The 15,263-nt window shown below is 39.5% G+C and overlaps 1 protein-coding gene across 1 annotated transcript; it reads left to right on the top strand.

Moving 5' to 3' along the window:
- The first annotated feature begins 3,079 nt into the window (after nucleotides 1-3,079).
- LOC131687605 (uncharacterized protein K02A2.6-like) lies at nucleotides 3,080-4,648 on the top strand. Its single transcript, XM_058971691.1, has one exon. The coding sequence runs from the start codon at nucleotides 3,080-3,082 to the stop codon at nucleotides 4,646-4,648; it is 1,569 nt and encodes a 522-aa protein (XP_058827674.1).
- Nucleotides 4,649-15,263: the final 10,615 nt, after the last annotated feature.

Raw genomic sequence — 15,263 nt, 5'->3', positions numbered from 1 at the left:
CCCTCACTGCATACCCCCCTTCGGGCCGGTATAATTGAAGATTTTTAGAGTGATTGCATAACCTTTCTATATGAGAAAGGCAAAAATGTACCAAAGTCAATTTTTGTCAAACATCTCAGTGTTTCATGCATTTTAAATTCATTTGGCATCAAAAATACAAATTTGATTTTGAATTTTTTTCATTTCAGTTTATATGGGAATTTGCTGCGTTATTGCACTCTTCAACTCGTAACCCCGGAACCGGAAGTCCAATCAATAAAAAAAATTCAATTGCAGCCGATGGGAAGGTTGTACCTTTCATTTGAGACTAACTTTGTGCAAATCGGTCCAGCCATCTCTGAGAAACAGAGGTCACATTTTTTTCCACATACACACATAGACACACATACATACACACACACAGACATTTTCCGATCTCGACGAACTTTAGAGTGAATGAGAAAGGCAAAAACATTTTTAGCAAATGTTGAAAGTTATGCATTTTTTTTGGTGAGCAGTTCTATGTTTCATTAAATCAATTTTAACTTCGCTTCCTATTAAATAAAGACCCTTATTACATTACATCTCTACAAAAACGAGCTCAATTTGAAAATAAATCTGAGGATTATGATTGATTACAGAACTCTGGAATTTTCTATTGGAATGTTTTCAGGCAGGAATTTGATATTGATGCAATTGGACAACTGTGAAATCAAAACCAATAGATCAGTTACATATCAGGACCCCATTCCGACAATTTATCAAACGTCCTCATGATGTCTACAACAACAGGTTATCAATCTACGGATCAGATAATTGTTATTGTAATATTGAATTAAATCAGTCAGAATCAATAGACTTTCAACTTCAATCCAATTTTTTTTTGTTGGGTGTGGTGGAGGGGGGGGGGGTGTTGTATGGTGGTAAACCCCAAAACCTTCTCGTGGCTACGCCGTTGCTTGTAGTTATTTATTTCGCTTTTCATTTTCCGATATTTTTCAGATCGATCCGATGGTTATAACTTAGAAAAATTGCAGTCAGAAGGTTCGTACAAATGAACATTTTTGCACTGATAAGTTATCAAGTTCCTTCCAGACAACTTGGAAGTGTTCGGTGATTATTTCTAGCGGTTGTAGATAGAAAAATGAAATACAAAATTCGTTTTATTGAAATAATGTTTGGCTTATTTCAATGGATTATTACAATATTGAACAATAAATAGGCGACAAAGAGTAATCCACAAACAACAAGCCATAACTTTTAAAGTATTCAAAATAGATATTTGAAGTATTCAGTAAAGTTATTCGTAAAAGTAAGAGCTACACATTTGCTGAAGGCATCATTTCGATATACTCACTCCCAAGAAAATTTGTGAAAATATCTCACTCATAGGGGGATTAATCAGCAAAAGCACAATACCAAAAGAAAGGGCATATTGCCTCCATTAAATTCTCCGAAGATACTATTGACCTAGAATAAGCCGTTTTGGCGTTAATAATAGATTACATGTTTTTGGTCATATTTCTGGCAATGGGAAATGATAAAAATCTTTCGTCCGCATTTAATGTTAAATATCTCTATTGATAATAGTCCGATTTCAACAATCTATAGCTTGTTCGAAAGGTATTCGTTAAAGCTGTCTTAAAATATATAAATTGTTAATCTATATTGTCAATTTTGGCAGATAATTCAAAAAAACTGCAAAAAACGCCATTTTAACACATTCAAACATTCATATCTTGGAAACTAAACATCAGAATCAAAAACAAATTAATAGCGTTCATACTGTTTTTTAGTTCTTTCATTTAAAATTGGTTTGGATAAGATCGGTTCAGCCATTGCTGAGAAACACGAATGAGAATTTGTCCGTTACATACACACACACAGACACACACACAGACATTGTCCCAAATCGTCGAGCTGAGTCGATTGGTATATAAGACTCGGCCCTCCGGGCCTCGGAAAAAATCTTGAAAGTGTGAGCGAATTCTATACATTTCTTTTATAAGAAATGTAACAAAGAAATTCGGTTAGTCATTGATTGCAAGGTTTCAATCAACAAATTGATCATTCCAAACACGTATCCGTTGCCCTTAGCACAAGATTTATTTGCGAATCTAGCAGGATGTAAAGTCTTCTGTTCTTTAGACTTAGAGGGAGCATATACGCAACTATCATTATCGGAAAATTCCAGAAAATTCGTTGTTATTAACACAGTTAAAGGACTATTTACTTACAATAGACTTCCTCAAGGGGCTTCCTCTAGTGCTGCGATCTTCCAGCAAGTAATGGAGCAAGTTTTAGCGGGTTTGGATGATTGAATTTTCGTTTACCTCGATGATGTTTTGATTGCTGGGAAAAATATTGAAGACTGCCGAAAGAAATTATTCAAAGTTTTAGAACGATTAGCAAATGCCAACATCAAAGTCAACTGGAGTAAATGCAAGTTTTTCGTATCTAATTTACCGTACTTAGGTCATATTATTACAGAAAAAGGCCTCCTTCCATGTCCTGACAAAATTGCAACAGTTCGCGATGCTCCGGTTCCCAAAAACGTTTCTGAGCTGAAGTCTTTCTTGGGTTTAATAAACTACTACAGCAAGTTTATCCCTCGTTTATCTTCCAAACTGTATAATCTGTATAACTTGTTAAAGAACAATGTGAAATTTGTTTGGGATTCCAATTGTGACGAGGCTTTTCAAAAGAGTAAAAATGCCTTGATGAAGGCAGATTTGCTTGAATATTATGACCCACAGAAACCTATTGTGGTGGTTTCTGATGCCTCAAGCTATGGTTTGGGCGGAGTGATAGCTCATGTAATTGACGGAGTCGAGAAGCCAATTTCGTTTACTTCATTTTCACTCAACTCAGCTCAGAAATCGTATCCCATTTTACATTTAGAGGCTTTGGCGTTGGTTTGCACAATAAAAAAATTTCACAAGTATTTATATGGACGTCCACAGTATTCACCGATCATAAGCCTTTGGTGGGAATTTTTGGGAAAACTGGTAAGCATGCGATTTTTGTTACACGGTTGCAGAGATTTATCTTAGAGGTTTCGGTATACGATTTTGATATACAATACCGACCATCTACTAAGATGGGGAACGCTGACTTTTGTTCGCGATTCCCTTTGAGTCACGACGTTCCCAGGACACTTGATCATGGGACAATAAACAATATTAACTTCAGCCAGGAATTTCCAGTAGACAGTGAGATGGTAGCTAAAGAAACGTCGAAGGATGCTTTCCTGCAGCAAGTTATTTCATTCTTATACAATGGCTGGCCCGAAAGGTTGGATAGGCAATTTATTAACGTTTTCTCAAATCAACAAGACTTGGAATATGTAGATGGTTGTTTACTCTATCAGGATAGAGTAATAATTCCTAAGTCGATGCAAAACGGGATGCTTAAATTGCTGCACGCAAATCACTCGGGGGTGGTGAAGATGAAGCAAATAGCTCGTCGATCAGTCTACTGGTACGGCATTAACGCGGATATCGAGCGTTTTGCGAATTCCTGTGATGCTTGTAATAGAATGGCGGTGGTTCCAAAGCCTAAGGTAACTTCATCGTGGATTCCTACAATCAAACCATTCAGCAGAATACATGCTGATTTCTTTTTCTTTGACTGGAAATCCTTTCTGCTAATAGTAGATAGCTTTTCCAAATGGATAGAGGTTATCTGGATGAAGCAAGGGACCGATACTAAGAAAGTTTTGAAAAAGTTCATAGAGTTTTTCGCTAGGTTTGGTCTACCCGATGTAATTGTTACCGATGGTGGCCCACCATTCAATTCATTCGTTTTCGTGGAGTTCCTAGAAAAGCAAGGTATAAAGGTCATGAAAAGTCCACCTTATAATCCCTCTAGCAATGGACAAGCCGAAAGGTCAGTGAGAACCGTAAAGGATGTGCTAAAAAAATTCTTTTTAGACCCAGACGTAAAAAAATTAGATTTAGAAGATCAAGTAAATTTGTTTTTATTGACGCATCGTAACTCTTGTTTGAAAGATCATGGACGCTTTCCATCAGAAAGAGTATTTTCGTTTAAACCAAAGACTATTATAGACTTAGTGAACCCAAAGAGACACTACACAAAATCGCTCAAACGTACGATTCCACCTGATGATACTTCTCAGAAATCTGAGAATGATCTAAATGATCCCGATAACTTAAGCAGTCTGAGGATTGGAGACGTACTTTGGTACAAAAGTCATAATCCTCATGATATTTCACGATGGATCAAAGGGCAATTTCTAATGAAAATTTCCAAAAATATCTTTCAGATCGCCCTTGGCGACATAAAGGTGATAGCACACCGAAGGCAGATAAGGCCGGATAAATCGCTCATGAGGAGCGGAGCCGTCATAGTCCGACAACCCGAAAAAGTGTACGAACCGACTACAAGCCGAAAGCGAGCATGGCCGGACAGTGACAGCGACGATTATGATGGCGAGGAAGGTGAAGAGAAAATTTTTCGAGGATTTCCTGAAAAGAAACGATGTAGAACACAAAGGTGTGGAGAGATGGAGAGATCGGCAGAAGTACAGGCCCCGGACACTGATTCGTGGCATTCGTCGTTCATATTGAACAGCTCAAAACAGGCTATCAGGCGCTCAGAACGAATAGCTAATAAGTACAAGAATAAGAAGAATAAGCATAAAAAGTGAATTTCTTTCAAAATTAGTTTACTAAGTTCAATGAATTGTTTAAGATATTTCGAATTGTATTTTCAAATTTAAGGGGTGAGGACTGTTATGACCCGTTAAGCGTCCAAACCCATTCGAGAGATATAGAGTGAGAATGAGAGAGAACCAAATACTCTGAAAAGTCAGAGTTCGAATAAAGCTGCTGGCAGTGTAAGTTCAAGTTTCGCGACTCTACAGAACAGTCCGTTATTTATTATTTCCGAACGCTTTCCCTGCGAACTCAATAGAAGGTAATATCTGATCCCCACGGTAGTGACCACCTACCAATTGTAATTGCAATCACCACTGGTTCAAGACCATCGGCACCAATCAATGTTCCCTATGACCTCACACGAAACATTGATTGAAAGAGCTACGCTGCTGAGATATCCAAAACTATCGATTCAACACAGGTACTTCCCCCGGAGGAAGAATATAAGTCCAACTCGATTCTCGATACCGCGATTCAAACTCAAAGGAAACGAGTACCCGACGTGAACACCCAAAAACGTTCTCCCAACCCGTGGTGGGACAAAGAGTGCTCAGACGTGTACGCGGAGAAAGCTGCCGCGTATAAAACCTTCCGGAACGACGGGTTAGTTGCTAGTTATCGAGTGTACGCGATATTAGAAATCGAATGAAACGACGCAGTTACTGGCGCCGGTTTGTCGACGGGTTAACAAGAGAAACATCGATGAGCACTCTTTGGGGCACGGCCCGACGTATGCGAAATCGAAACAGTGCTAACGAGAGCGTGGAATATTCAAACCGTTGGATATTCGATTTCGCCAAGAAGGTTTGTCCGGATTCCGCCCCGGCACAGAAAATCTACCGCGCCGCGTCGCCTTACAATACCGCGAACGAAACACCGTTTTCGATGGTGGAGTTCTCACTTGCTCTCTTGTCGTGTAACAATAAAGCTCCAGGGCCAGACAGAATCAAATTCAACTTGTTGAAGAATCTGCCAGACTCTGCCAAGAGACGCTTGTTGAACTTATTTAATAAGTTTCCTGAGGCTAACATTGTCCCACACGATTGGAGACAAGTGAAGGTCATCGCCATCCAAAAACCAGGAAAACCAGCCTCCGACCACAACTCGTATCAACCGATTGCAATGCTATCCTGTATCCGGAAGTTATTCGGAAAATGATCTTGTTTCGCCTTGATAATTGGGTCGAAACAAATGGCTTACTGTCAGATACACAATTTGGCTTCCGCAAAGGCAAAGGGACGAACGATTGCCTTGCGTTGCTCTCAACAGAAATTCAAATGGCATATGCTAACAAAGAGCAGATGGCATCAGTATTCTTGGATATTACGGGGGCTTTTGATTCAGTTTCTATCAACCTTCTTTACGAGAAGTTGCACCAGCATGGTCTTTCACCAATTTTAAATAACTTTTTGCTAAACCTGTTGTCTGAAAAACAAATGCATTTCTCGCATGGCGTTTTATCGACGATTTAGCTACATGGGCTTTCCCCAGGGCTCATGTCTAAGCCCTCTCCTCTACAATTTTTACGTGAATGACATTGACGAATGTCTTGTCAATTCCTACACGCTAAGGCAGCTTGCAGATGACGGTGTGGTCTCTATTACAGGTTCTAAAACCGTTGACTTGCAAGGACCACTGCAAGATACCTTGGACAATTTGTCTGCTTGGGCTCTCCAGCTGGGTATCGAGTTCTCCACGGAGAAAACTGACCTAGTCGTATTTTCTAGAAAGGCAGCTTCAAATAATAGATCAAACTATTGCTCATTCTTCAACATTCAAATATCTCGGGGTATGGTTCGACTCTAAAGGTACCTGGGGATATCACACTAGGTATCTGAAACAGAAGTGCCAACAAAGGATCAACTTTCTCCGTACAATAACTGGAACATGGTGGGGTACCCATCCAGGAGGCCTTATCAGGCTGTACCTGTAGTAGTGACTTAGGTTAGAGAGCCGACCGAATATACCGGCTGATGAGAAGAGAATAAAGCGCGATTCAGACGATACATCAGCTTCCGTCAACGTCAACGGAACGTCACCGTTCCGTCAGGATAAGTTAAATACTTTCCTCTTGCGTCCGTTCACACATGCCGTACGTCAAAACGTTCCGTGCCGTTGATGTTGTGTGTGAATGCCTCCATTTAACTGCATGTAACTTATCCTGACGGAACGGTGACGTTCCGTTGACGTTGACGGAAGCTGATGTATCGTCTGAATCGTCCTTAAATCTCATTCGATTTCGTGGCTTTGAGCTTGAAAGACGTGTTTTATTCGATATATTTCAGTGGCGACGAGGAGAAATTCCTTAGTGTCAATTCCGGTACAAATATTTTTTTTAAATCCGGTGATAACTACGAAGGTTTATATTCGAGCGGTGAAAGGTTTAAAAAGTGGTCAACGGCAGTAAAAGTGACTGTAATTCTTTTGTCAATCGGTTTTTGCATCCGGTGCTGGTAACAAAAGTGTGCATAAGAACAAAGGAGCCGTTACGGGCACATAGCGTCGTGGTGAATTTTGTAAGCCGGAGAGCAAACCGAGAGCGTGATCAAAATCGACGAAGGTGTAGCAGCAAGCACATAGCAATGTGGTGAGTTCAACTAGCGGATGGTGATCGATTGAGCAAAGCCGAGAGTATTATTCATTGGAAAAGAGAGATCGGGAAACTGCTGGACACACGGACATCGCGGAGAACGCAAGAGGAGTTTGTCGCAACTCAGAGGAGGAGATAGCAACCTTTTATTCGTCACGTGAATAGAGAAAGTAACTGGTGAGTGTTTTGTTTTGGTATTGGTGTGATAGCTAATTGCATCTAGATTCCATTTGATTTTTTAATTTTCTTGGTTGAGCGAAATGAGTGCTATTGTGGGAAGTATTGATCCCTACGAAAAAGGATCATCTTTCACAAATTATGTAGAAAGACTAGAGTATTTTTTTTCAATTCAATAAAATCCCTGTCCAAGACCAAAAAGCATTATTTATAACACTGAGTGGTCAGCACGTGTATGAAGAATTAAAGCTCTTGTATCCGGGTAGCAATTTAGGTTCGCTAACTTATTCTGAAATCATCAGTAAATTGAAATCGAGATACGATAAGGTCGATAACGAAATGATGCAAACTTTTAAATTTTTCGAGCGCGTGCAGGGTCCTAACGAATCTGCAGAAAATTTCATTCTGGAAGTAAAGCTCCAGGCTGAATTTTGTGGATTCGGAAATTTTAAGGACAGAGCGATTCGCGACAAACTGGTAATGGGCGTGTATGATAAAAATATTCAACAGAGACTTTTAGATGAGGATGACTTAACACTAGCAAAAACAGAAAAGATGATAGTTAATCGTGAATTAGCTGATACAAGAGCCAGATTGATAAACAATAAAAATAATGCTCAAGTGGCATCGGTTAGGGAACGATTGGGGAGGCGTGATGGTTTTGTTAAATTTGGCAGGAACGATAATCAAACGCGTAGCGCGAGTACAAGTCGCAGCTATCGGTACGGATATGAACGGAGCCGTAGTGGGGGAAGGAGGCCAACTGATCGTCGGCATACTGATTTAACTAGCAACTTCTGCGGGATGAAAGGCCACATTAAACGTTTCTGTTTCAAACTACGCGAAAAGAGAGGGAATGTGAAGTTTATCGAAGACCAGAGCCACGCTTCATCAAAGAAAATTGACGAATATTTCAACAAACTGAGCATAGATCTTGAGGATTCGAATGACGAGTCAGGTGAATATTCTTGCATGATGATTAAAAGATTGAATCAAATTGACGAGCCTTGTTTCATCAAGGCAATTGTAGAAAATAAATTACTAAGGATGGAAGTGGATAGTGGATCTGCGGTGACGGTAATTGGTAAAAAGTTGTATTTTAATTTATTGCATGATGTGACGTTATTGAAATGTACTAAGCAATTAGCGGTGATAAATGGAGCAAGACTCAAAGTTTTGGGTAAAATTATGGTGAATGTTAACTTAAGCGGGTTTTCCCGAAGGGTAAGTTTGGTGGTACTGGACAGTGAGAATAATTTCACTCCTCTTTTGGGAAGAGACTGGCTCGACATTTTCTTTCAGGATTGGCGCAGAAGCTTCCATCGTTACCTGACGGTGAACAATATAGGCCGACAATCAAAAGAAATGGTAACGGCATCGCTGCCATTGAGTTCGTCAGAAGACATCTTAAAAGAGATTAAAGATAAATATAGCCAAGTATTTTCCAAAAATTTTGCAGAGCCAATTACCGGGTATGAAGGAGACCTTGTGCTGAAGGATAATACTCCGGTGTTTAAAAAGGCTTATAATGTACCCTATCAACTGAGGGAGAAGGTCATTGATCACCTGTGTAAGTTAGAACAAGAAAATGTAATAACACCGGTGAAAACAAGCGAGTGGGCTTCACCAGTGGTGGTAGTGATAAAAAAGAATAAGGACATAAGGCTGGTAATAGACTGCAAGGTGTCTATTAACAGATTAATAATACCAAACTCGTACCCTTTACCCGTCGCGGAAGACCTATTTGCTTCATTGGCGGGTTGCAAGGTGTTTTGCGCCCTAGATCTAGAAGGTGCGTACACACAGGTCTCACTTTCAAAACGATCGAGGCGCTTTATGGTAATAAATACCATAAAGGGTCTGTACACCTATAATAGGCTTCCTCAAGGGGCTTCTTCATCAGCAGCAATATTTCAGCAAATCATGGATCAAGTGCTACTTGGTATAGAAAATGTTTTCTGCTATTTAGACGATGTGTTGATTGCTGGGAAAGATGAAGAAGATTGTAAGAGGAAACTTTTTGAAGTTTTGGATAGACTGTCAAAGGCAAACATCAAGGTGAACTGGGAAAAATGTCGGTTCTTTGTTAGCACTCTGCCATACCTGGGTCACATTATTACTAAAAACGGTTTATTACCATGTCAGGATAAAGTTGAGACTATCCGCGATGCACCCGTTCCTAAAAATATAACCGAACTTAAATCATTTTTAGGAATGATTAATTTCTATGGGAAATTTATTCCACACCTATCATCACGGTTAAACAGTTTGTATAGTCTTTTACGTAAAAATACAAGATATGTTTGGGATGAAAAATGTGATGCTGCTTTTCAAGAATGCAAGAAACAATTATTAAGTGCTAATCTGTTAGAGTTTTATGATCCCCAGAAACCAATTGTAGTGGTGTCGGATGCGTGTTCTTATGGTCTAGGTGGTGTTTTGGCACACGTTGTTGATGGCAATGAAAAACCAATATGCTTCACGTCCTTTTCACTAAATGAAGCGCAAAAAAAGTACCCGATTCTCCATCTAGAGGCCTTGGCTCTTGTATGCACTATAAAAAAATTCCATAAATACTTGTATGGTCACAAATTTATAGTGTATACAGACCATAAACCACTTTTGGGAATTTTTGGGAAATCCGGTAAAAACGCAATTTTTGTCACACGTCTTCAAAGATACATTTTGGATCTTGCCATTTACGATTTTGAAATTTTATATCGCCCATCAAAATATATGGGGAATGCTGATTTCTGCTCTAGATTTCCATCTAGAAATCCAGTACCAGAAGAACTGGATTGTCAAATAATAAAAAGCATAAATTTTTCGCGACTTTCCACTTGATTTTGCATTGGTGGCTACAGAGACTAAAAATGATTTATTTCTTCAACAGATACTTACATACATGACAAACGGCTGGCCAAAGAGACTGGAAAAATGCTTTATCGACATTTATGCCAACCATCGAGATTTAGAAGTAGCTGAAGGATGTCTACTCTTTCAAGGGAGAGTGGTGATGCCAAGGTCAATGCATAAAGGAATTCTCAAACTTCTACATGCAAATCATGCAGGGATAGTTAAAATAAAGCAGTTGGCACGACGTGCGGTTTTCTGGGTGGGGATGAATGTCGATATAGAGAAATATGTTCAAGCATGTGAAATCTGTAACAAAATGGCCATTCCGCATAAGTCTAAACAAATGTCATCCTGGACACCAACGACTAGACCTTTCAGCAGGATACACGCAGATTTTTTCTATTTTCAGCAACGAATTTTTCTGCTGATAGTCGACAGCCACTCAAAATGGTTAGAAATTAAAATCATGCGCAACGGAACAGATTCAGAAAAGGTTATAAAAAAATTTGTGAGTGTTTTCGCAAGGTTTGGGTTGCCCGACGTTGTAGTGACTGATGGTGGCCCACCCTTTAATGCTATTACGTTTACAACCTTCCTGGAGAGACAAGGAATAGTTGTATTGAAAAGTCCACCGTACAATCCGGCCAGCAATGGTCAAGCAGAGAGAATGGTGCGTTTGATAAAGGAGGTGTTAAAGAAATTCTTACTTGAGCCAGACATGAAACGCTTAGATATAAAGGATCAAATTAGCTATTTTTTGATCAACTACAGAAATTCATGCCTCACCACAGATGGAAGTTTTCCATCCGAAAACGTTTTTAAGTATAAGCCCAAAACACTTTTAGATTTGGTGAACCCTTACAATCACTATAAAATGCACCTGACTCAACCTGAGGAAGATAAAAACCTAAAAGTACCTATACAAGTAAAAAAAAATGACCCTTTCGATAATCTGGTGTCGGGTGATAAGTTATTATATAAAAATCATAAACCTAAAGCTATTGAACGTTGGATAGATGCGAAGTTTATTAAAAGGAGATCCAAAAACTTATTTCAGATTTCGATTGGAAGCGCGGTGCTAAACGTACATCGCGATCAACTGAGGATGACCAAGATGAAACGCAGACCCAACGTGATGTCGCGAACAAGTACAACTGAGCAAAGGCATGTGTCAATCGACGATGAAAAGGAAGGCGAATTCCGAGGTTTCTCGGTGTTACAGGAGTTCAAGGGTTACCCAGCGCAACACGATGAAGTAAATTTGCATGGAAGAGATTGTGTTGCGACCTCCTCAAATCGATCAATGAACTCCTCGTTCCATAGTGGGAATGTCACCACGCCAGTAGTGAGGCACTCAGAAAGATTAAAAAAAGCAAGAATTGATAAAGTTACGAATTAGGAATAATCTAATATATGTAATGTTTTAGGCTATTATTAGCTATCGAATTAATAAGAGGATACTGTCGAGTAAATACTTAGTATCAGTGAATTACTATCAAATGAAAACTCAGTATCAGTTTTATAATGCTTAGAATGAAAGCTTTCAGATAAATAATACAAGGGCTATTGTTTCGAATTAATCTTCATATATTCGTAATCTATGTTTCAAAAAAGTAAGGGAAGAGTACTGTAGTAGTGACTTAGGTTAGAGAGCCGACCGAATATACCGGCTGATGAGAAGAGAATAAATCTCATTCGATTTCGTGGCTTTGAGCTTGAAAGACGTGTTTTATTCGATATATTTCAGTACCAAACAACGATATTATCAGTGATGGAGTACGGATGTTTCTGTTTTCGCTCCGCTGCGAACATACACTTCATCAAACTGGAGCGAATCTAGTTCGTTGCTTGCGTATTGCCTTGGGTTGCATGCACTCGACCCATACAATGAGTCTCTAAGTGCTGGCGGGAGTTCTTCCGCTGAAAAATCGATTCTGGGACCTCTCATATTGATTGCTCATTCGATGCGATATTCTGAACCCGTTGGTGATTGCAAATTGCGAAAGGCTTGTCGAGCTTAACTGTCAGACCCGAATCATGTCCTTGTACTTCGATTACATGGCACAGAACATCAATTCCAACTGTATTTTTCGATACATCCATGAAGGAAGAAATTTGTGGAATTCCGGATCATATTCGCTTACAAGTGGTCCCAAATACTATTTATGACAAATACCATCAAGTCGACTGCGCCAAAATGTTCTACACTGACTGATCAATTCTCGACGGGTCCACAGGCTTCGGTATCTTCAACGAAAACCTTGCTGCCTCATTCAAACTCAATGATCCTTCTTCAATTTACGTCGCAGAATTAGCTGCCATTCAGTATACTCTCGGGATCATTGACACCCTGCCCTCAGACCATTACTTCATCGTTTCGGATAGCTCAGTTCCATTGAGGCCATCCATGCGTCGAAGCCTGGAGCCTCACCGTATTTCCTGGGGAAAATACGGGAATATCTGAGTGCTTTATCTGAAAAATCTTACCAGATTACCTTGGTTTGGGTCCTGTCACATTGTTCTATTGCGGGCAATGAAAAGGCGGACTCTTTAGCCAAGGTGGGCGCATTAGAAGGCGACACTTACGAAAGATCAATTTGCTTCAATGAATTTTTCAGTATCTCTCGTCAGAGGACGCTCGATAGTTGGCAAACTTCATGGAGCAATGGGCATCTGGGACGGTGACTACATTCCATTATCCCGAAGGTGTCAACGAATGCTTGGTTTAAAGGCTTGGATGTGAACCGGGACTTTATTCGTACGATGTCAAGGCTCATGTCCAACCATTACTCGTTTGATGCGCGTCTCCGTCGTATAGGGCTTGCTGACAGTAATCATTGTGTTTGTGAGAACGGCTATCACGACATCGAGCATGTTGTTTGGTTGTGCGCAGAGTACCGTGTTGCTAGGTCCCAACTAATAGATTCCCTTCGGGCCCGAGGTAGATCACCCTATGTGCCAGTCCGGGACGTCCTGGCAAGCCGTGACCACCCCTATATTTTTCTTATCTACATTTTTTGAAAAATATTTATGTCCAAGTTTAATACATTTTCCCCTCTCTCATTCACAGTAGAATCTCACCAATCTATCCCTGTATCTACAATATAGCATTGCTTCATGAATCTGTGAAGCATACCCTTCTTGATAACCGTCTATCCAGAACATCATGACATACCTCACATACAGATGATATAGAGAACATCATGACAGCATCAGAGTGCCAATAATTATCCGAAATATCGACCCTCCCCTCGCCCCTGCGATTGCAGGCTGGAAACTACAACACTACAACAAAGTGTGCATATCCACCATAATGATCAATCAGCAAACGACGATGTCAATTACACAATATGTATCCCACTTCCTACCTTTTTCCTTTACTTACATAAGAGGGGAGCAAGCCGCCCCTAAATACGGCTTTCCCTTCCCACACTAACATGTGACATGTAATTTTAAAAAAAAACGAATTATCGGCCCCGTTAAGCTACAGCATTTGGCCCTAAATAAACGTATTTAAGATAAAAAACCCTCTTTTATTTTTGAAGTAGAATATTTCTAACGTTTCAATATGGGGGTCCCTTTTCAAAAATATCTGCTGAGATATTTTCCCAGTCTTCAAATGCGATTAACTTCCGTTGTACTGATCGAAGTCGCTATATTTTTGCACTATCTGATCGAAAATATGTGCACGTATATTGAATTTTGGTCCCGTAAAATGTACGTCTATTATAGATAACGAAAATAATGTAATTTGTAAAGGTGGTATTTATCTGCGCTGATTGGTCAGTACAATTCAACCAAGCAGCGAGCGTTGTTAGGACTGCCTCTTTTTTTTTCAAATGAACTTCGCCAGGTATAAAAACGGCACATAAGAGAAAATTCGTCAGTTTGCTTTCTGACCTCGTAGTAGCTGCTACGTTTTGTGTCAGCTCAAACTCTTCGGTTGGAATATATTCAATGACTGCCATCAGGCATCATTCCACCCAATGATGCACAGGCGTGGCGTGCATACAATGATCAGCGCACATCGCAGAAAAAGCAGAACGCTCTTTTTTCGGAGGTCAACATGCGGACTGCAAAGGTGCGCGTGCGAAGGGGTGATTGAGTGCGAAAGACCCGCTCTCTTGCTCTTTAAATTATGCGCGGCCTCATATAAATTCATCATTTGGTTAATTTTCTTTTGGCAAGCGGTAGTATGATTGACGATGACGATTATAATAGCATTGGTTGTTGTGTTGTGTGAAGGAGATGATGTTGGCTTATTTAATACTGGTATAATATGTTTCTGCCGTTGATTTGATACTCGGGGCAAACTGAGATAACTTTTCACATATCATCTATGTATATGCTGTAATAAACACAGTTTAATTGTATAACTGCTGCATGTATGACGGGATTTACAGACATTTCGGAATTCTACAGACTTTTGATAGTCTCCTACACTGCCTATAATCGTAAGTCAGTCCCATGTAGATAGGGAATCCCATAGAACATGGGACTGACCTGCTATTATGGGCAGTGCAGGCGTAGCAAGAAATATACAGACTTTTAAAAGAGTAATAGTATTTAGCAAAATTGTACTAGAATAATTGTATTCGACTACGAGTGATTCCTTCATTAATAGTATTCTAATTTCAATCTATTTTTAAATTAATATTCTAGTATAACTAGAATTTACACAACCATCTAGAGACATTTACAGACATTCTAATTATTCTTCTGCAGACATTTCATAAAAAACCTATTTTAATCCACCTAGCGGTGCAATTGTGCCTTTCTCAATCATGAATCACGAGAATGTGTGCGTTGTTTATATTCATTAAAAACTTTTAAATGTATATATTACATTTTATTATTATACATCACATGACAACTATATACAGGAAAATAAATCATTATTAGAGTTCTAAAATTTTGTAAAAGAAAAAACAGCCACGGTAATATTGAACTGAAAAACCTATTTTAATCCACCTAGCGGTGCA

This window comes from Topomyia yanbarensis, chromosome 3 (genome assembly GCF_030247195.1).
Source record: "Topomyia yanbarensis strain Yona2022 chromosome 3, ASM3024719v1, whole genome shotgun sequence".
Taxonomy (NCBI): domain Eukaryota; kingdom Metazoa; phylum Arthropoda; class Insecta; order Diptera; family Culicidae; genus Topomyia; species Topomyia yanbarensis.
Note: the sequence above shows the minus strand (reverse complement) of the source record. Positions and strands in the feature narration are given on the sequence as shown.

Excerpts from the sequence above, each read along its gene's own strand:
- LOC131687605 (XM_058971691.1), top strand. The coding sequence starts at position 3,080 with ATGGGGAACGCTGACTTTTGTTCGCGATTCCCTTTGAGTCACGACGTT.